The 21,677-nt window shown below is 63.7% G+C and overlaps 2 protein-coding genes across 2 annotated transcripts; both read right to left on the minus strand.

The window, feature by feature from the left end:
• Positions 1 to 206: 206 nt before the first annotated feature.
• On the minus strand, positions 207 to 6,911 carry LOC142027123 (uncharacterized). The gene is made up of 10 exons (XM_075020808.1): positions 6,400 to 6,911; positions 5,570 to 5,637; positions 5,092 to 5,153; positions 4,853 to 4,893; positions 4,483 to 4,579; positions 3,811 to 3,895; positions 3,207 to 3,307; positions 1,644 to 1,811; positions 1,225 to 1,314; positions 207 to 388 (listed from the first exon to the last, which is right to left on the minus strand). Exons 1-10 carry the CDS (start codon positions 6,909 to 6,911, stop codon positions 272 to 274), a joined length of 1,341 nt encoding a protein of 446 aa, XP_074876909.1. The 3' UTR covers positions 207 to 271.
• Positions 6,912 to 12,019: 5,108 nt separating this feature from the next.
• Positions 12,020 to 18,574, minus strand: LOC142027124 (uncharacterized). The gene is made up of 10 exons (XM_075020809.1): positions 18,362 to 18,574; positions 17,203 to 17,421; positions 16,845 to 16,963; positions 16,015 to 16,082; positions 15,537 to 15,598; positions 15,298 to 15,338; positions 14,928 to 15,024; positions 14,256 to 14,340; positions 13,652 to 13,752; positions 12,020 to 12,256 (listed from the first exon to the last, which is right to left on the minus strand). Exons 1-10 carry the CDS (start codon positions 18,572 to 18,574, stop codon positions 12,020 to 12,022), a joined length of 1,242 nt encoding a protein of 413 aa, XP_074876910.1.
• Between the last annotated feature and the right edge of the window lie 3,103 nt (positions 18,575 to 21,677).

Here is a 21,677-nt window from a genome sequence, read left to right on the forward strand (position 1 = left end):
TGCCTCCCAAACAATCAGAGAAGCTTCTCCCTGGTTGTGCACGGAATTCCTCATGGACACCCCCCTCGCCCAGGTCTCCGCACACCTCTCAGGCCCGCCCAGGTTCCCCGCTATGTCTAGACCCCGTGTGGCCTTTGAGAGGGCCCGTGGAAGGACATCGCTCTCCTCCAGACTAACAGCCACAGTCCTCTGCTCCGGGGATTTTTTTCTCGTTTTATTCATTTTTACAGTAGAAGGTCGTCTCGTGCCCGGCCGATGGTGTTCCTTCCCATTATATTCCCATTATCTTCCCATGAACCTGCACTCGAGAAATGCAGGTGTAGCGTGACTTTCCCCAGGTGCTGTGTACGACAAGCCTGATAGACTGAAAGGCTCTGGGAAGCTCATTCTGCAAAGAAAACAGGGCAAAAAGACACATCACTCCTGGAGCGTAAGGAGCGGCGGGAGGCCCCGCGCGTCTCCCTCTGCCAGCCTGGCCCTTGCTCCGGGAGGCGCAGCTCCCGCCCTGGCCGAGGGGACAGCTTCTCTCTCCTTCCCTTCTCCCACCCAGGACCCCTGTCCTCTGCAGAGCAAAAGCCCCACCTCAGAGAGCGGGGTGGGCCGCTGTACAAACCGGAGGCTTTCTGGCCCGGGGGGGAATGGAACCTGGGGGAAGTCCTGCTGCTGGGGCAAGGCGTTGGGTGTCCTCCCTGCCACCGCCTACCCAGCTCGGGCTCGGGCCCTGTCCCGCCACCCCCTCCTTTCGCTGCGGCCTCTGTGCTGGCAGAGTGGCCAAGGAGCGCTCCGGCGCATGGCATGCGGCAGCACCCAGCAGCTCCTCCACCTGCCTCCCCAGCAAAGCCCAGGCCCAGGGATGCCGGCCACCCTGCAACTGGGTGTGGGGCATCCCCATGGTGCTGCCTGTTGGCTGTTGCCACCCGACACTCGCCTTCCAGGGCAGCGCGCAGCACACGTGGGTTGGCAAGGCCGCGGCTGGCTCTGCCAGGAGCAGCAGGCACAGGCAGGGAGCTCCGGGCACCCGCACAGCCACGGGGCCAACCCGCATCTCGCTCTACTTTTGCTGCCCTTGCCGGGTGCTGCTCAGCCCTCCAAAGCCTGCCACGTCTCTCTCGGCCAGGGTTGGGCCCCTGCCCCGGCAAGGACCGTCCACGCTCCTTCTGCCACTGGCTTGCTGGCAAACCCGCGTTTCTGCCCTGGCCTCTTGCCCACACACACCTCCCGTACCTGCAGAGGGAAGGTCTGGGTCGGCTTTTTCTCTATGTCGTAGCTGAACGTCCCGAGCAGAGCTTCCTCTTCTCCTTCCTCATCCGCTCCCTGGGAGAGAAAGCACGGTAAGGCCCAAGCCAGCCGTGAGAAAACACGCATGCCGGACCTGGGCCCCCGCCCCGCCCCCTCTCCTGCGGCTCCAGCGCAGTCTGGCGCAGCATGCAGTGGAGCTGAGCTGTTGGGCCCAAACACACTGAGCAGGTCTTAAGATGGGATGACACCACCCTGCACCTCCCCTGAAATGTCCCCTCAGGGCACAGCAGTGCTCGGGACAGACCAGCACCTGACGCTCAGCAGATGCGCAGAGACTAGCAAGTCCCCCGTACGGCTTTTCCCCAGCACTCGGTCCCAGCCCCAAGTGCCCGGCAGAGACTTACAGAGACGGTGAAATCTCGGGGGGCGCTGCTGATGTCCCCGAGCGCAGAGGACTCCTTCAAGGGGTGCTGCACAGTGATCGCGGTTGGTTGGACTCGTGCGGGCAACCTAATGACCAGCTGGCTCCGTGACGCTTGGAAAGGCCAGCAGTATCCCGAGGAATCGTCCATCTGAAAGCAGAGGGCAACGGCAACGGTTGGTGAGGGCGCGACATGGCCCGCGCTGCTACCAGTGCGGCCAGAAGCACCGGTGGCACGGCGCCTGCGGGCTGTATTTGTGCTCGAAATGAGTGGCGTGTTGGGACATGGACAGACGTGCCCGGACGTCTTCCCGGCCAGGGAGAGAGGGCTCACTGAATTCCCCGGGAGAGGAGAATATCCATCATGAAACATCTGATACCCCGCAGCTGAGTCAGGCCTGTGAAGAAGGCTCGCTCTTTGCCCAGCAGCTCTGCATCTTCCCCTACCCCCGCCTCGCCCCATCTAACGGAGCCGGGGGAGCCAACTGGCGCCGCGAAGGAGAATGACAGAATCGTAGAATCATTTAGGTTGGAGAAGACCCTTAAGATCATCGAGTCCAACCGTAAAGCTAGCACTGCCAAGTCCGCCGACAACCCGTGTCCCTAAGTGCCACGTCTACACGTCTTTTGAACATCTCCAGGGATGGTCGCTCCACCACTTCCCTGGGCAGCCTCTTCCGATGCCTGACAACCCTTTCGGTGAAGACATTTTTCCTACTGGCCAGTCTAAACCTCCCCTGAGCCGTTTCCTCTCGTCCTATCGCTTGTTCCTTGGGAGAAGAGACCGACACCCACGTCGCTACAACCTCCTTTCAGGTAGCTGTAGAGAGCAATAAGGTCTCCCCTCAGCCTCCTCCTCCGCAGGCTACACAACCCCAGTCCTTTCGGCTGCTCCTCACAGGACTTGTTCTCTAGACCCTTCGCCAGCTTCGTTGCTCTGCTTTGGATGCGCTCCGGCACCCCAGCGTCTTTCTGGTAGCGAGGGGCCCGAAACTGAACACGGCATTCAAGGTGCGGCCTCACCAGTGCCGAGTACAAAGGGATGAGCACTTCCCTAGTCCTGCTGGCCACACTATTGCTGATACAAGCCGGGATGCTGTTGGAGCCAAGTCCAGGAAGCGGCACTGAGCCTTGCTGAGTCTCGTACGATTGGCCTCGGCCCATCGATCCAGCCTGTCCAGATCCCTCTGTGGAGCCTTCCTACCCTCAAGCAGACCAACCCTCCCGCCCAACTTGGTGTCGTCTGCAAGCTTGCTGAGGGTGCACTCGGTCCCCTCATCCCGATCGCCCCGACCAGAGAAGCTCCTTCACCCAGCGGTGGCCAGGGACGGTAGGCAGGACGCAGCTCAGCTCAGCTCAGCCCAGCTCCTGGGGGAAGCTGCTGGTTTCTAGCGAGCCGAGCCCCGTGCGAGGCCCCAGGTGTCTGGCACCTGACCAGGGCCACGGGCTTCAGCAACACCACTGGCCTGAGGGGAGACGCCCTGGGGCTTGCCCTCATCCTTACCAGGGGGAACAAAACCAGCACTGATGATTTCTGCTACCATACCTGCGCAAAAGTACTCGGACGGTTCAGATCACAAAGGAACCAGAACACGCTGCAGGGCCACGCGTAGCTCCTGGGTGATGCCTGCAGGTCGATGGTGACCCCTGAAGGGAGAAGAGAGCAGCTGACTCTCAGAGGCCCCAGGCTCGGAGGGCCCAGTGGCTGTAGGGTATTTCTACGGCTGCCTGCCAGTCCCGTGCCCAGCCCCGTGCCCTTGGGAGGTGACGCAGGCAAGGAGGGGATCCCCGTGCCCAGTGACAGCCCAGTCTCTCTCACGGCTGCACAAAGAGAAGGCCTGCGGGGCCTGGGAGACTGAGGGCAGGGGGCCCGAGCTGAGGCCCTGCTGCATGGAGGGCAAAGGACGACCCGACCCCTCGCTTGCAGTCCCCAGGAAAGCTCAGCGGAGAGGGCGAAGTGCTGGCAGGGGCACCTGCGTGGGGCCCGAGGCTGAGCCGAAGCGACCCGCTCCGCCACAGGCACGCGGTCGGGCCCTGTGGCTCCATCTCCCCTCCCCCGGCCTCAGAGAGCAGAGTCTGCAGCTCGGCCTCCTCTGGGGCCTGCCAAGCAGGAGCCCAGCGCAACAAGACCTGCCTGTCCGCATCCATACCTGTGCTTTTCAGAGCCCAGGCAGACATCTGGACGTTCTCTTCCAAAGGCATCGCGGACATTGCCATTCTCATGTCCTCAAGTTCCTGGGAACGGCAGAAATGAACACGGAGGATGACCACATCAGCAGGCCGTTCGGCGTGACCACGGAGTCCTGCGCGGCCCAGAGCAACGGAAGGAGCCCGTGTCAGAAAGCACAGGACAAGCCTGGTCCAAACAGCTGCCAGGCTCAAAGCCTTCTGATGAGAAGAGCGAGGGCTCGGCAAGAGCGTTCGCCTCCACGGCCACAGTGCGGGCGTGGGTCTGGGCCCCGCAGCCTCGTCTCCACCTCCACGCTGCCCATCTCAGCCTGGAGACGGGCTCAGCCCTGCCAGGGCCAGATGCTCCTGGGAGGGCGTTTGTGTCTCACTGCTCTCTGAGGCCAGGCCAGAACTACCAGAGGCCCCAGCGCACTGGGAGAAGGATTTCGGCAGTCCTCCCCTGCCGGACGTGGCGCAGTTAAACTTGGCCAGAGGAAGGGGCTTTGTAGCGGAGAAGCTCAACCACCAGCCCCCGGTAAGGGGGGTGTGTGGGGTGTGTGGAGTGAGCAGGAGAACCCCGCTAGCAGCCCCAGGAAAGCACCCTGTGCGGGGCCCTGCTTGTCCCAGCCCTCTTGCCCAAAGCGCAGGATCACCTTCTTCACACGGCTCATCTGTGCAACCAGGCACGCCATCTCCTTCCTCAGCTCTTGCACCTCCTGCTGTTGTTCGTTCAGCAGAGCAACCGCGTTCCTGCAGAATGCCGGGAAAGCAGATCTTGTCAGGGAGCTGCTCAGCCCCTCCCAGAGCCTGCAAGCCCGGAGACGAGCAGAGGCACGGGTGCTCGAGCCCCCTTTCCTTTCCCTTTCCCTGCTTTGCGAGTGCTTCCCTTCAGCTCCAGCTTCAGCAAAAGGTGAAGAGAGAGAAAGGCACGAGGCCTGGGCACTAGGCACGGGAGTGCAAACAGCACAAGGCCGGCTCCTGCTACCCCACCAAATAAGCTGTGGGCCGGGAGGGGGCTCTTACCACATGGCCTTCAGCTGGCCCACAGGCTGCTCCAGCAGCACCTGAAAGGGAAAGGCTCTCCGCTTGAGTCCCAGAGCGGCCGGGGCTCCCCAGAGCCGGTGGCTCTAGCAAGGCCCAGCAGAAGCTGCTGCCGCTTCTTTGGGTCGCAGCCTGGAGACGGAGGATTCGGCCATTTACCAAACCACCGTCAGCAGGGCTCCTCTGTGGGACTTTCCTGTCCCGCAGCAACAGTCACTCACCTGTGGCACCTTCTTTGCCCACAGCACCCTCACGGGCAGCGAGGTCCCGCAGTAGGCCCCAGCTGTAATTCACATCACCGAGAGAGAGAGTTACTTTACGAGCGCTTCTAACGACCCCCGTAGTCCCGCTGCCTCCTCCCACACCAGGGAGGCAAGAGGTTTGCCGAGAGGTTCGCTCCCTGCTGCCGTGAGCACCAACACCTGGCTCCACAGGCTGCGAGAGAGACACCTCTCCATCCCCGCCCTGCACGGCACCACCAAGGAGCCTCCCTTCAGCTGGGCTCCGCTTCCCAAGCAATGCCCAGCTCTGGCCCTGCCTGTCACCGGTTCCGCTTCCTCCAGCGTGGATGGAGCTCCCTGAGCTGCAGGAGTGGGAGGCTGGAAGGTCCCCACGGGCGTTCCAGCACCGCTCCCTCCCTCCCACCGAAGCTTGCATCCCGCACCTCCGTGCTACCGTGAGCAGCCGGTGAACACTCACCGAGAGCGGCTACGAAGATGAGGCACAGGATCATAAAGAGCCCGCTCCTCTTCTGGGTGATCTTCTTCCTGAAAAAGAGGGAGTCCTGGCGTTACCAGTGCTCAGGGGCTGGGGCAGACCCCTCCCTGGAGGGAGGCGTTTTCACTTGCAAGCTGAGAAGCGCCAATTCTGGAGGTCAGCTGCTGACAGAAAGCTGACAGGCCAGCCCCCTTCCAGAGGAGCACGGTTTCTGTCTGCACCCTTCAACACGGCAGGCAGAGCTTGCCAAAAAGCGCGCTCCGAGATCGCCCTCAGACACACAGTTAAAATGACCCAGGGCAGTAAGCAGACCTGGCCAGGGAAAGCCGCTCTCGGGCGGTCTCTGCTGTGCGCTCGCCTTCCCTTTCGCTAAGGCGGCAGACCTGGTTGCGCTTGAGATGAAACACCTCTTGTTTTGGGGTGTTTCCACAGCACTAGGCGGAGCAGCAGGCACTTACTGCTCTTCTTCCACCGCCCCCACGGGTCCACCCCCTTTCCCCCAGCCACCAGAGGCTGGTCAAGGCCGCGGCAAAGCCTTCTGCTGCAGAGGCTCGGCCCTGACCCTGAGCGCTCCGCTGCGCCCACGTTACCTCCGTGGCGGCCCGACGTTTCGGCCGCTGACGCGCACGCCGAGTGGGGCTGCCAAGGGATTCTGCTCTCGTTGCTCTCCAAGCAGCTGCCCCAGCGCGGGCAGCACCTGACCTGCTGCCAGCAGGAGCCGCGCTCCCCCGGTCCGGAGCACCGCCAGCCTCCCCCTGACCCACCGGCCGGCACCCCGCTCCGTGTCCACGTCGGACACGTGCTGTACTCACACAGTGGAGACGAAGGTGCTGAGGTATGCCTGAAGGGACACCAGCGCCAGCGCCAGACGGCCGGAAACGGCCGAGACCAAGCCTGGGAAAGAAGCCGGAGAAAACCCTGAGGACCCTTCCTGAGGACACCCGTTGGGACACAGGTCAGACCCTGCGGGGAGGCGGGCGCTGGTCCCACGCACTCCCTCTCCAGGGCAGCAGCAAGGGCAGGGCCAGGGATTTGCCCTGGCGAGGGGGCAGCTGGGTGCACCCTGGGAGGAAAGGACTGAGGGCTGGGCAGGATCCCCTTGCAGGCACGGCACCGACGGCTCGTCCGGGGAAGTAGGGCGGCACGAGGCTCTGGCCTCTGGGCTCCCACCGTACGGGTGTACCCCATGGTTGCTAGAGGAACCCCCAAAGACGTGGACATGGTAGCCAGCTCGGTCGTGGTGACGTAGCTGAGACGGCCCCAGGCTTTCCTCAGAGCAGGATGACGCTGGCTCTGCAGGGCTGTCAGGCCCGGCCCCAAACATGGGGTGGCAGGCAGCCTCTCCTCCTCACCCCTCGCTGGCTCGTTTGACCCCAGCCCCCGGTGTCCCTGGGGCGGGCAGGAGGGAACAGGAGGCTCTCAGGCGTCTTTCCCGAGGAAGCTGTCTGCCCTGTGGTCAGGTGCTAGCAGCCTGCGAGCGCTCGCCCTCCCCTTTTGATTCAAGCTCCCGGCAAAAACTTGCCGGGCAGAGTCCTGCCCAGAGCAGGGCAGCCTGCAGTCCCCCCTCCTGTGCCGGCACCATCTCCTCCAGCTCTGGTGCAGAGGAGCTCTGTGGGCGCATCCCAGAGGACTTTGCAGAGCAAAGCAGCATTGAACTTACTCTCACTCTCTCGAGCGCTGTCCCTGCAGCATGCAGGCCCTTGCTGGGTCATGACCTGGGCCGCCTGAGAATGAGTGAACCTGGGGAAGGAAAAAGACAGATGCCATGCGATGCGACGCGACGCGATGCTGGCGGGAGCTGCCCGCGCAGAGCTCGTGGCCAGAAGACAGGCCTTGGGAAGGCTCCCAGGAGACGGCCCGGCCGTGGCGGGAAAGGGAATCTGCAGCAAGGCGGCAGAGCCGCTTCCACCCTCTCCTCCTCTGCCCACCGGGCCCTGCTGCACCAGCCTGCCCTTGGGCGGGCATCCCAGCGGCCCCGTGTTGTTCGGGGAGAGGGTGCAGGCCGCCCTCCTCCAAAGCCCCCCACCTCTTCCCGAGGCCCCTGCCGCTCAAGGGCCAGAGCCCTCCCCGAAACACCTTGTGGCTGCTCTCCCCAGCAGAGACGTGGCGAGGAGAGGGCTGAGCTCTCCCACGGCTCTGCCAGAGGCTGCCCAGACGCACCTGCAGAGTGCCTGCGGCAGCAGCCCCCAGAGACGGCTGGTGCAGGAGAGCAGCAGGGATGCCCCGAGCCCCCCGGCCAGGACCCCCAGCCGGCCGGCGCCAGCAGCAGCACTGCAGGGGTTCACCCCAGGGGGTCGGAGGGGCTTTCAGCGAGTTTCCCAAGACCCACGGCTGCCGCTCTGCACATAGTCCTTGTCAGCTTCCCCGCCGCGTCCCCCGCCAGCCCCGCATTAGGCTCTGCCTGTGCTACCCCCCAGATGAGGCCCCCAGGGGGAACAAATCCCCCATACACGTACTCATCCTCCGAGTCGCTGCCAGCTCTCCTGTCTGACAGGGCTCTCGGTGCCGCTTGTGATTTCCGGGGAGCCCTTCTCCGCTTCATGTTGGGGAGAAAGCAAGCTCTCCAGCAATCTTACAGCCTCTCCTTCAGCCCCAGGAGTTTTGCCTGCCCAGGGCACGGCCGCTCAGGCAAAAGCTCCAAACCGATCCCTGGCAGAAGCGCTCCTGCCACAGGCACACAGCCACCAGGACAGGGTGAGCTGCTTCCAGCCAGGCAGTCGTGGCCTGGAGTGCCACGTGGCTGAGCAAGGCCCTGATCTCACAGAGGCCTGGGCCCGCATGGTGTGAGGTCATGGCTGTGACATCACAGACGGGGCCACGGGGGGGCGGGAGATGGGGAGAGACCCTGCAGTTTTCCTGGCGCAGCCCATCCGCAGCCAGCCCGGCCCCTGGCCCGGGGAGTGCTGGGGTGTGGGTGGGGGCAGCACTGGCTCCCCTGGGAGCTCCCCCGGGAGCCAGTGCATCCGAGCCCGCGAGCCTTGTTGGGCCCTGTGCCGGGTGCCGCACGTTGCGTCCCCTGGGCAGGGCTCAGCACTCCTGGAGAGCCCCCGGGAAACAGAAACGGAGGGTGGGCGGAGGTTTTTGCTCTCGCCTCATCCAACAGCTGCTTCAGGCGGTGTTTCTGCTCTTTGAGTCTTCTCTTCTGCAGAGAAGAAGGGAAACGAAGCATTCCCTTGTGCTGGTGGAGGCGGAACGGTGCCTCTGTGTAAGGCAGAGGGTTTTTTCCCAGCCATGCTGACCCTGCCTTAATGGCCGTCCCCCCGTACTGGGTCTGCCTGCGCGGGAGTTGACTTTCCTCCTAGCAGCCCGTACGGTGCCGTGGTTCGCATGGGTGGCTGAAAGAGCGTTGATGACGCACCATGGTTTCAGCTACTGCTGAACGATGCTTAGAGAGCATCGAGCTGTCTCTGTCTCTCGCTCTGTCCCCTCGAGCAAAGAGGCTGGGGGTGGGCAAGAGCTTGGGAGGGGACGGAGCCAGGACAGGCGACCCCAGCTGACCAAAGGGCTATTCCATGCCGTGTAACGTCGTGCTCAGCAATAAAGACGGGGGCTCTGGTCTTTGCAAAGTCGCCGTTGCTTGGAGACTGGCTGGGCATCAGCCTGCCTGCGCAAGGTGTTGAGTGACGGCTGTGGCGTGCCTTGGGGTTTTTCCCCTCTTTCCTTTGCTTATTACAGCGTTCGTATCCCGACGCACAAGTTTTCTCCTCTTCTCTTCTTGCCGTGGGCTCCGAGCAGAGCCCCTGGAGACCAGGGCGGCCTGGCAAGTCCAAGTGATGTTTCTTGGTGGAGCGGTGGGCTGCCAAGAGGGACGTTAGCCAGTGCTCAGCACAAAAGGGAGGCCCCTCGCTAGAGACGAGCAGCTGGAAGCGGCCCCATAGAGAGCTGCTGGCGGAGCTGCCCAGGCAGGAGAAGTCCGAGTAGCCAGCTGGTAGGCACCACCTGTAATTCCCGTCACCAAGAGATCCTGCCATGGTGCTCAGGGCCCCACAGCTACTCCCCATTTCCCCTCCCTTCTGCGGTGAGCACCAACACCGGGCTCCACGGGCTGGGGGAAGACTCCTCCACCCGCCCCCCCTGCACAGTGCCCCTGACAAGCCCCACTTCAGCTGGGCTCTACTTCTCAAGCGATGGACAGGTCTGGCGCTGGCTGCCCCCCATCCCTACGTGTCTGGGTCCACAGGCCATCAGGGGGAGCTGTGCCACCTGTGCCAAGGCACTTTGTCCCTTGCGTGATTCCACCAGCACCACCCAACAGCCCTCGTGCCTGCCAGGTGCCCCCGTGTTGCCACCAGCCCCCCGTGGCTGTCCTGGCCCCTACTTCCTTCTCTGGATCCCACAGGTTCCCAGAGGCTCCCAGAGGTTTCCCAGCTGCCCCTAGCTGGGACCCCCACCACCCCTGGGGGCCCCGGGGGACCCCGGGCACCTCCAGAGCCCTCCTGTCCTGGCTTCCCTGGTTGCTTCCAGCTCCCGTGAGGCACCGGTGCCCCGTGCCCAGGCACGTGCACTCCCCTGGTGGCTGCTCCCAGCCCATCGCACGTTGCGCAGCCCTTCGCATGCCTGTGCCCTTCCACAAGGCCCCCGTGGCTAGGCCGGAGCATCAGGGGTGCCATGTCACTGGCAGGCCAGAGGGCTGTGCCTGGGGAGGCACCACGGGCATGGCGGAGGGAGCGGGAAGGGCTGAGCTAGGATCCCCCCAGAGGGCTGGCTGCTCCTCGGCGGAGGGTCCTACGTGGGGCTGCCGCAACAGTGCGCACGGATCAGATGCCTGGCGGGCACTGCCCTGAGCCGGTGACAGCCAGATCCAGCCGCCTCGGCAATGGGCAAAACCAGCCCACCGTGCCAAGCCGAGCAGCTTGGTGTGCCTCCCAAACAATCAGAGAAGCTTCTCCCTGGTTGTGCACGGAATTCCTCATGGACACCCCCCTCGCCCAGGTCTCCGCACACCTCTCAGGCCCGCCTAGGTTCCCCGCTATGTCTAGACCCCGTGTGGCCTTTGAGAGGGCCCGTGGAAGGACATCGCTCTCCTCCAGACTAACAGCCACAGTCCTCTGCTCCGGGGATTTTTTCTCGTTTTATTCATTTTTACAGTAGAAGGTCGTCTCGTGCCCGGCCGATGGTGTTCCTTCCCATTATATTCCCATTATCTTCCCATGAACCTGCACTCGAGAAATGCAGGTGTAGCGTGACTTTCCCCAGGTGCTGTGTACGACAAGCCTGATAGACTGAAAGGCTCTGGGAAGCTCATTCTGCAAAGAAAACAGGGCAAAAAGACACATCACTCCTGGAGCGTAAGGAGCGGCGGGAGGCCCCGCGCGTCTCCCTCTGCCAGCCTGGCCCTTGCTCCGGGAGGCGCAGCTCCCGCCCTGGCCGAGGGGACAGCTTCTCTCTCCTTCCCTTCTCCCACCCAGGACCCCTGTCCTCTGCAGAGCAAAAGCCCCACCTCAGAGAGCGGGGTGGGCCGCTGTACAAACCGGAGGCTTTCTGGCCCGGGGGGGAATGGAACCTGGGGGAAGTCCTGCTGCTGGGGCAAGGCGTTGGGTGTCCTCCCTGCCACCGCCTACCCAGCTCGGGCTCGGGCCCTGTCCCGCCACCCCCTCCTTTCGCTGCGGCCTCTGTGCTGGCAGAGTGGCCAAGGAGCGCTCCGGCGCATGGCATGCGGCAGCACCCAGCAGCTCCTCCACCTGCCTCCCCAGCAAAGCCCAGGCCCAGGGATGCCGGCCACCCTGCAACTGGGTGTGGGGCATCCCCATGGTGCTGCCTGTTGGCTGTTGCCACCCGACACTCGCCTTCCAGGGCAGCGCGCAGCACACGTGGGTTGGCAAGGCCGCGGCTGGCTCTGCCAGGAGCAGCAGGCACAGGCAGGGAGCTCCGGGCACCCGCACAGCCACGGGGCCAACCCGCATCTCGCTCTACTTTTGCTGCCCTTGCCGGGTGCTGCTCAGCCCTCCAAAGCCTGCCACGTCTCTCTCGGCCAGGGTTGGGCCCCTGCCCCGGCAAGGACCGTCCACGCTCCTTCTGCCACTGGCTTGCTGGCAAACCCGCGTTTCTGCCCTGGCCTCTTGCCCACACACACCTCCCGTACCTGCAGAGGGAAGGTCTGGGTCGGCTTTTTCTCTATGTCGTAGCTGAACGTCCCGAGCAGAGCTTCCTCTTCTCCTTCCTCATCCGCTCCCTGGGAGAGAAAGCACGGTAAGGCCCAAGCCAGCCGTGAGAAAACACGCATGCCGGACCTGGGCCCCCGCCCCGCCCCCTCTCCTGCGGCTCCAGCGCAGTCTGGCGCAGCATGCAGTGGAGCTGAGCTGTTGGGCCCAAACACACTGAGCAGGTCTTAAGATGGGATGACACCACCCTGCACCTCCCCTGAAATGTCCCCTCAGGGCACAGCAGTGCTCGGGACAGACCAGCACCTGACGCTCAGCAGATGCGCAGAGACTAGCAAGTCCCCCGTACGGCTTTTCCCCAGCACTCGGTCCCAGCCCCAAGTGCCCGGCAGAGACTTACAGAGACGGTGAAATCTCGGGGGGCACTGCTGATGTCCCCGAGCGCAGAGGACTCCTTCAAGGGGTGCTGCACAGTGATCGCGGTTGGTTGGACTCGTGCGGGCAACCTAATGACCAGCTGGCTCCGTGACGCTTGGAAAGGCCAGCAGTATCCCGAGGAATCGTCCATCTGAAAGCAGAGGGCAACGGCAACGGTTGGTGAGGGCGCGACATGGCCCGCGCTGCTACCAGTGCGGCCAGAAGCACCGGTGGCACGGCGCCTGCGGGCTGTATTTGTGCTCGAAATGAGTGGCGTGTTGGGACATGGACAGACGTGCCCGGACGTCTTCCCGGCCAGGGAGAGAGGGCTCACTGAATTCCCCGGGAGAGGAGAATATCCATCATGAAACATCTGATACCCCGCAGCTGAGTCAGGCCTGTGAAGAAGGCTCGCTCTTTGCCCAGCAGCTCTGCATCTTCCCCTACCCCCGCCTCGCCCCATCTAACGGAGCCGGGGGAGCCAACTGGCGCCGCGAAGGAGAATGACAGAATCGTAGAATCATTTAGGTTGGAGAAGACCCTTAAGATCATCGAGTCCAACCGTAAAGCTAGCACTGCCAAGTCCGCCGACAACCCGTGTCCCTAAGTGCCACGTCTACACGTCTTTTGAACATCTCCAGGGATGGTCGCTCCACCACTTCCCTGGGCAGCCTCTTCCGATGCCTGACAACCCTTTCGGTGAAGACATTTTTCCTACTGGCCAGTCTAAACCTCCCCTGAGCCGTTTCCTCTCGTCCTATCGCTTGTTCCTTGGGAGAAGAGACCGACACCCACGTCGCTACAACCTCCTTTCAGGTAGCTGTAGAGAGCAATAAGGTCTCCCCTCAGCCTCCTCCTCCGCAGGCTACACAACCCCAGTCCTTTCGGCTGCTCCTCACAGGACTTGTTCTCTAGACCCTTCGCCAGCTTCGTTGCTCTGCTTTGGATGCGCTCCGGCACCCCAGCGTCTTTCTGGTAGCGAGGGGCCCGAAACTGAACACGGCATTCAAGGTGCGGCCTCACCAGTGCCGAGTACAAAGGGATGAGCACTTCCCTAGTCCTGCTGGCCACACTATTGCTGATACAAGCCGGGATGCTGTTGGAGCCAAGTCCAGGAAGCGGCACTGAGCCTTGCTGAGTCTCGTACGATTGGCCTCGGCCCATCGATCCAGCCTGTCCAGATCCCTCTGTGGAGCCTTCCTACCCTCAAGCAGACCAACCCTCCCGCCCAACTTGGTGTCGTCTGCAAGCTTGCTGAGGGTGCACTCGGTCCCCTCATCCCGATCGCCCCGACCAGAGAAGCTCCTTCACCCAGCGGTGGCCAGGGACGGTAGGCAGGACGCAGCTCAGCTCAGCTCAGCCCAGCTCCTGGGGGAAGCTGCTGGTTTCTAGCGAGCCGAGCCCCGTGCGAGGCCCCAGGTGTCTGGCACCTGACCAGGGCCACGGGCTTCAGCAACACCACTGGCCTGAGGGGAGACGCCCTGGGGCTTGCCCTCATCCTTACCAGGGGGAACAAAACCAGCACTGATGATTTCTGCTACCATACCTGCGCAAAAGTACTCGGACGGTTCAGATCACAAAGGAACCAGAACACGCTGCAGGGCCACGCGTAGCTCCTGGGTGATGCCTGCAGGTCGATGGTGACCCCTGAAGGGAGAAGAGAGCAGCTGACTCTCAGAGGCCCCAGGCTCGGAGGGCCCAGTGGCTGTAGGGTATTTCTACGGCTGCCTGCCAGTCCCGTGCCCAGCCCCGTGCCCTTGGGAGGTGACGCAGGCAAGGAGGGGATCCCCGTGCCCAGTGACAGCCCAGTCTCTCTCACGGCTGCACAAAGAGAAGGCCTGCGGGGCCTGGGAGACTGAGGGCAGGGGGCCCGAGCTGAGGCCCTGCTGCATGGAGGGCAAAGGACGACCCGACCCCTCGCTTGCAGTCCCCAGGAAAGCTCAGCGGAGAGGGCGAAGTGCTGGCAGGGGCACCTGCGTGGGGCCCGAGGCTGAGCCGAAGCGACCCGCTCCGCCACAGGCACGCGGTCGGGCCCTGTGGCTCCATCTCCCCTCCCCCGGCCTCAGAGAGCAGAGTCTGCAGCTCGGCCTCCTCTGGGGCCTGCCAAGCAGGAGCCCAGCGCAACAAGACCTGCCTGTCCGCATCCATACCTGTGCTTTTCAGAGCCCAGGCAGACATCTGGACGTTCTCTTCCAAAGGCATCGCGGACATTGCCATTCTCATGTCCTCAAGTTCCTGGGAACGGCAGAAATGAACACGGAGGATGACCACATCAGCAGGCCGTTCGGCGTGACCACGGAGTCCTGCGCGGCCCAGAGCAACGGAAGGAGCCCGTGTCAGAAAGCACAGGACAAGCCTGGTCCAAACAGCTGCCAGGCTCAAAGCCTTCTGATGAGAAGAGCGAGGGCTCGGCAAGAGCGTTCGCCTCCACGGCCACAGTGCGGGCGTGGGTCTGGGCCCCGCAGCCTCGTCTCCACCTCCACGCTGCCCATCTCAGCCTGGAGACGGGCTCAGCCCTGCCAGGGCCAGATGCTCCTGGGAGGGCGTTTGTGTCTCACTGCTCTCTGAGGCCAGGCCAGAACTACCAGAGGCCCCAGCGCACTGGGAGAAGGATTTCGGCAGTCCTCCCCTGCCGGACGTGGCGCAGTTAAACTTGGCCAGAGGAAGGGGCTTTGTAGCGGAGAAGCTCAACCACCAGCCCCCGGTAAGGGGGGTGTGTGGGGTGTGTGGAGTGAGCAGGAGAACCCCGCTAGCAGCCCCAGGAAAGCACCCTGTGCGGGGCCCTGCTTGTCCCAGCCCTCTTGCCCAAAGCGCAGGATCACCTTCTTCACACGGCTCATCTGTGCAACCAGGCACGCCATCTCCTTCCTCAGCTCTTGCACCTCCTGCTGTTGTTCGTTCAGCAGAGCAACCGCGTTCCTGCAGAATGCCGGGAAAGCAGATCTTGTCAGGGAGCTGCTCAGCCCCTCCCAGAGCCTGCAAGCCCGGAGACGAGCAGAGGCACGGGTGCTCGAGCCCCCTTTCCTTTCCCTTTCCCTGCTTTGCGAGTGCTTCCCTTCAGCTCCAGCTTCAGCAAAAGGTGAAGAGAGAGAAAGGCACGAGGCCTGGGCACTAGGCACGGGAGTGCAAACAGCACAAGGCCGGCTCCTGCTACCCCACCAAATAAGCTGTGGGCCGGGAGGGGGCTCTTACCACATGGCCTTCAGCTGGCCCACAGGCTGCTCCAGCAGCACCTGAAAGGGAAAGGCTCTCCGCTTGAGTCCCAGAGCGGCCGGGGCTCCCCAGAGCCGGTGGCTCTAGCAAGGCCCAGCAGAAGCTGCTGCCGCTTCTTTGGGTCGCAGCCTGGAGACGGAGGATTCGGCCATTTACCAAACCACCGTCAGCAGGGCTCCTCTGTGGGACTTTCCTGTCCCGCAGCAACAGTCACTCACCTGTGGCACCTTCTTTGCCCACAGCACCCTCACGGGCAGCGAGGTCCCGCAGTAGGCCCCAGCTGTAATTCACATCACCGAGAGAGAGAGTTACTTTACGAGCGCTTCTAACGACCCCCGTAGTCCCGCTGCCTCCTCCCACACCAGGGAGGCAAGAGGTTTGCCGAGAGGTTCGCTCCCTGCTGCCGTGAGCACCAACACCTGGCTCCACAGGCTGCGAGAGAGACACCTCTCCATCCCCGCCCTGCACGGCACCACCAAGGAGCCTCCCTTCAGCTGGGCTCCGCTTCCCAAGCAATGCCCAGCTCTGGCCCTGCCTGTCACCGGTTCCGCTTCCTCCAGCGTGGACGGAGCTCCCTGAGCTGCAGGAGTGGGAGGCTGGAAGGTCCCCACGGGCGTTCCAGCACCGCTCCCTCCCTCCCACCGAAGCTTGCATCCCGCACCTCCGTGCTACCGTGAGCAGCCGGTGAACACTCACCGAGAGCGGCTACGAAGATGAGGCACAGGATCATAAAGAGCCCGCTCCTCTTCTGGGTGATCTTCTTCCTGAAAAAGAGGGAGTCCTGGCGTTACCAGTGCTCAGGGGCTGGGGCAGACCCCTCCCTGGAGGGAGGCGTTTTCACTTGCAAGCTGAGAAGCGCCAATTCTGGAGGTCAGCTGCTGACAGAAAGCTGACAGGCCAGCCCCCTTCCAGAGGAGCACGGTTTCTGTCTGCACCCTTCAACACGGCAGGCAGAGCTTGCCAAAAAGCGCGCTCCGAGATCGCCCTCAGACACACAGTTAAAATGACCCAGGGCAGTAAGCAGACCTGGCCAGGGAAAGCCGCTCTCGGGCGGTCTCTGCTGTGCGCTCGCCTTCCCTTTCGCTAAGGCGGCAGACCTGGTTGCGCTTGAGATGAAACACCTCTTGTTTTGGGGTGTTTCCACAGCACTAGGCGGAGCAGCAGGCACTTACTGCTCTTCTTCCACCGCCCCCACGGGTCCACCCCCTTTCCCCCAGCCACCAGAGGCTGGTCAAGGCCGCGGCAAAGCCTTCTGCTGCAGAGGCTCGGCCCTGACCCTGAGCGCTCCGCTGCGCCCACGTTACCTCCGTGGCGGCCCGAGGTTTCGGCCGCTGACGCGCACGCCGAGTGGGGCTGCCAAGGGATTCTGCTCTCGTTGCTCTCCAAGCAGCTGCCCCAGCGCGGGCAGCACCTGACCTGCTGCCAGCAGGAGCCGCGCTCCCCCGGTCCGGAGCACCGCCAGCCTCCCCCTGACCCACCGGCCGGCACCCCGCTCGGTGTCCACGTCGGACACGTGCTGTACTCACACAGTGGAGACGAAGGTGCTGAGGTATGCCTGAAGGGACACCAGCGCCAGCGCCAGACGGCCGGAAACGGCCGAGACCAAGCCTGGGAAAGAAGCCGGAGAAAACCCTGAGGACCCTTCCTGAGGACACCCGTTGGGACACAGGTCAGACCCTGCGGGGAGGCGGGCGCTGGTCCCACGCACTCCCTCTCCAGGGCAGCAGCAAGGGCAGGGCCAGGGATTTGCCCTGGCGAGGGGGCAGCTGGGTGCACCCTGGGAGGAAAGGACTGAGGGCTGGGCAGGATCCCCTTGCAGGCACGGCACCGACGGCTCGTCCGGGGAAGTAGGGCGGCACGAGGCTCTGGCCTCTGGGCTCCCACCGTACGGGTGTACCCCATGGTTGCTAGAGGAACCCCCAAAGACGTGGACATGGTAGCCAGCTCGGTCGTGGTGACGTAGCTGAGACGGCCCCAGGCTTTCCTCAGAGCAGGATGACGCTGGCTCTGCAGGGCTGTCAGGCCCGGCCCCAAACATGGGGTGGCAGGCAGCCTCTTCTCCTCACCCCTCGCTGGCTCGTTTGACCCCAGCCCCCGGTGTCCCTGGGGCGGGCAGGAGGGAACAGGAGGCTCTCAGGCGTCTTTCCCGAGGAAGCTGTCTGCCCTGTGGTCAGGTGCTAGCAGCCTGCGAGCGCTCGCCCTCCCCTTTTGATTCAAGCTCCCGGCAAAAACTTGCCGGGCAGAGTCCTGCCCAGAGCAGGGCAGCCTGCAGTCCCCCCTCCTGTGCCGGCACCATCTCCTCCAGCTCTGGTGCAGAGGAGCTCTGTGGGCGCATCCCAGAGGACTTTGCAGAGCAAAGCAGCATTGAACTTACTCTCACTCTCTCGAGCGCTGTCCCTGCAGCATGCAGGCCCTTGCTGGGTCATGACCTGGGCCGCCTGAGAATGAGTGAACCTGGGGAAGGAAAAAGACAGATGCCATGCGATGCGACGCGACGCGATGCTGGCGGGAGCTGCCCGCGCAGAGCTCGTGGCCAGAAGACAGGCCTTGGGAAGGCTCCCAGGAGACGGCCCGGCCGTGGCGGGAAAGGGAAGCTGCAGCAAGGCGGCAGAGCCGCTTCCACCCTCTCCTCCTCTGCCCACCGGGCCCTGCTGCACCAGCCTGCCCTTGGGCGGGCATCCCAGCGGCCCCGTGTTGTTCGGGGAGAGGGTGCAGGCCGCCCTCCTCCAAAGCCCCCCACCTCTTCCCGAGGCCCCTGCCGCTCAAGGGCCAGAGCCCTCCCCGAAACACCCTGTGGCTGCTCTCCCCAGCAGAGACGTGGCGAGGAGAGGGCTGAGCTCTCCCACGGCTCTGCCAGAGGCTGCCCAGACGCACCTGCAGAGTGCCTGCGGCAGCAGCCCCCAGAGACGGCTGGTGCAGGAGAGCAGCAGGGATGCCCCGAGCCCCCCGGCCAGGACCCCCAGCCGGCCGGCGCCAGCAGCAGCACTGCAGGGGTTCACCCCAGGGGGTCGGAGGGGCTTTCAGCGAGTTTCCCAAGACCCACGGCTGCCGCTCTGCACATAGTCCTTGTCAGCTTCCCCGCCGCGTCCCCCGCCAGCCCCGCATTAGGCTCTGCCTGTGCTACCCCCCAGATGAGGCCCCCAGGGGGAACAAATCCCCCATACACGTACTCATCCTCCGAGTCGCTGCCAGCTCTCCTGTCTGACAGGGCTCTCGGTGCCGCTTGTGATTTCCGGGGAGCCCTTCTCCGCTTCATGTTGGGGAGAAAGCAAGCTCTCCAGCAATCTTACAGCCTCTCCTTCAGCCCCAGGAGTTTTGCCTGCCCAGGGCACGGCCGCTCAGGCAAAAGCTCCAAACCGATCCCTGGCAGAAGCGCTCCTGCCACAGGCACACAGCCACCAGGACAGGGTGAGCTGCTTCCAGCCAGGCAGTCGTGGCCTGGAGTGCCACGTGGCTGAGCAAGGCCCTGATCTCACAGAGGCCTGGGCCCGCATGGTGTGAGGTCATGGCTGTGACATCACAGACGGGGCCACGGGGGGGCGGGAGATGGGGAGAGACCCTGCAGTTTTCCTGGCGCAGCCCATCCGCAGCCAGCCCGGCCCCTGGCCCGGGGAGTGCTGGGGTGTGGGTGGGGGCAGCACTGGCTCCCCTGGGAGCTCCCCCGGGAGCCAGTGCATCCGAGCCCGCGAGCCTTGTTGGGCCCTGTGCCGGGTGCCGCACGTTGCGTCCCCTGGGCAGGGCTCAGCACTCCTGGAGAGCCCCCGGGAAACAGAAACGGAGGGTGGGCGGAGGTTTTTGCTCTCGCCTCATCCAACAGCTGCTTCAGGCGGTGTTTCTGCTCTTTGAGTCTTCTCTTCTGCAGAGAAGAAGGGAAACGAAGCATTCCCTTGTGCTGGTGGAGGCGGAACGGTGCCTCTGTGTGAGGCAGAGGGTTTTTTCCCAGCCATGCTGACCCTGCCTTAATGGCCGTCCCCCCGTACTGGGTCTGCCTGCGCGGGAGTTGACTTTCCTCCTAGCAGCCCGTACGGTGCCGTGGTTCGCATGGGTGGCTGAAAGAGCGTTGATGACGCACCATGGTTTCAGCTACTGCTGAACGATGCTTAGAGAGCATCGAGCTGTCTCTGTCTCTCGCTCTGTCCCCTCGAGCAAAGAGGCTGGGGGTGGGCAAGAGCTTGGGAGGGGACGGAGCCAGGACAGGCGACCCCAGCTGACCAAAGGGCTATTCCATGCCGTGTAACGTCGTGCTCAGCAATAAAGACGGGGGCTCTGGTCTTTGCAAAGTCGCCGTTGCTTGGAGACTGGCTGGGCATCAGCCTGCCTGCGCAAGGTGTTGAGTGACGGCTGTGGCGTGCCTTGGGGTTTTTCCCCTCTTTCCTTTGCTTATTACAGCGTTCGTATCCCGACACACAAGTTTTCTCCTCTTCTCTTCTTGCCGTGGGCTCCGAGCAGAGCCCCTGGAGACCAGGGCGGCCTGGCAAGTCCAAGTGATGTTTCTTGGTGGAGCGGTGGGCTGCCAAGAGGGACGTTAGCCAGTGCTCAGCACAAAAGGGAGGCCCCTCGCTAGAGACGAGCAGCTGGAAGCGGCCCCATAGAGAGCTGCTGGCGGAGCTGCCCAGGCAGGAGAAGTCCGAGTAGCCAGCTGGTAGGCACCACCTGTAATTCCCGTCACCAAGAGATCCTGCCATGGTGCTCAGGGCCCCACAGCTACTCCCCATTTCCCCTCCCTTCTGCGGTGAGCACCAACACCGGGCTCCACGGGCTGGGGGAAGACTCCTCCACCCGCCCCCCCTGCACAGTGCCCCTGACAAGCCCCACTTCAGCTGGGCTCTACTTCTCAAGCGATGGACAGGTCTGGCGCTGGCTGCCCCCCATCCCTACGTGTCTGGGTCCACAGGCCATCAGGGGGAGCTGTGCCACCTGTGCCAAGGCACTTTGTCCCTTGCGTGATTCCACCAGCACCACCCAACAGCCCTCGTGCCTGCCAGGTGCCCCCGTGTTGCCACCAGCCCCCCGTGGCTGTCCTGGCCCCTACTTCCTTCTCTGGATCCCACAGGTTCCCAGAGGCTCCCAGAGGTTTCCCAGCTGCCCCTAGCTGGGACCCCCACCACCCCTGGGGGCCCCGGGGGACCCCGGGCACCTCCAGAGCCCTCCTGTCCTGGCTTCCCTGGTTGCTTCCAGCTCCCGTGAGGCACCGGTGCCCCGTGCCCAGGCACGTGCACTCCCCTGGTGGCTGCTCCCAGCCCATCGCACGTTGCGCAGCCCTTCGCATGCCTGTGCCCTTCCACAAGGCCCCCGTGGCTAGGCCGGAGCATCAGGGGTGCCATGTCACTGGCAGGCCAGAGGGCTGTGCCTGGGGAGGCACCACGGGCATGGCGGAGGGAGCGGGAAGGGCTGAGCTAGGATCCCCCCAGAGGGCTGGCTGCTCCTCGGCGGAGGGTCCTACGTGGGGCTGCCGCAACAGTGCGCACGGATCAGATGCCTGGCGGGCACTGCCCTGAGCCGGTGACAGCCAGATCCAGCCGCCTCGGCAATGGGCAAAACCAGCCCACCGTGCCAAGCCGAGCAGCTTGGTGTGCCTCCCAAACAATCAGAGAAGCTTCTCCCTGGTTGTGCACGGAATTCCTCATGGACACCCCCCTCGCCCAGGTCTCCGCACACCTCTCAGGCCCGCCTAGGTTCCCCGCTATGTCTAGACCCCGTGTGGCCTTTGAGAGGGCCCGTGGAAGGACATCGCTCTCCTCCAGACTAACAGCCACAGTCCTCTGCTCCGGGGATTTTTTCTCGTTTTATTCATTTTTACAGTAGAAGGTCGTCTCGTGCCCGGCCGATGGTGTTCCTTCCCATTATATTCCCATTATCTTCCCATGAACCTGCACTCGAGAAATGCAGGTGTAGCGTGACTTTCCCCAGGTGCTGTGTACGACAAGCCTGATAGACTGAAAGGCTCTGGGAAGCTCATTCTGCAAAGAAAACAGGGCAAAAAGACACATCACTCCTGGAGCGTAAGGAGCGGCGGGAGGCCCCGCGCGTCTCCCTCTGCCAGCCTGGCCCTTGCTCCGGGAGGCGCAGCTCCCGCCCTGGCCGAGGGGACAGCTTCTCTCTCCTTCCCTTCTCCCACCCAGGACCCCTGTCCTCTGCAGAGCAAAAGCCCCACCTCAGAGAGCGGGGTGGGCCGCTGTACAAACCGGAGGCTTTCTGGCCCGGGGGGGAATGGAACCTGGGGGAAGTCCTGCTGCTGGGGCAAGGCGTTGGGTGTCCTCCCTGCCACCGCCTACCCAGCTCGGGCTCGGGCCCTGTCCCGCCACCCCCTCCTTTCGCTGCGGCCTCTGTGCTGGCAGAGTGGCCAAGGAGCGCTCCGG

The sequence above is a fragment of the Buteo buteo genome, chromosome Z (genome assembly GCF_964188355.1).
Source record: "Buteo buteo chromosome Z, bButBut1.hap1.1, whole genome shotgun sequence".
NCBI lineage: Eukaryota > Metazoa > Chordata > Aves > Accipitriformes > Accipitridae > Buteo > Buteo buteo.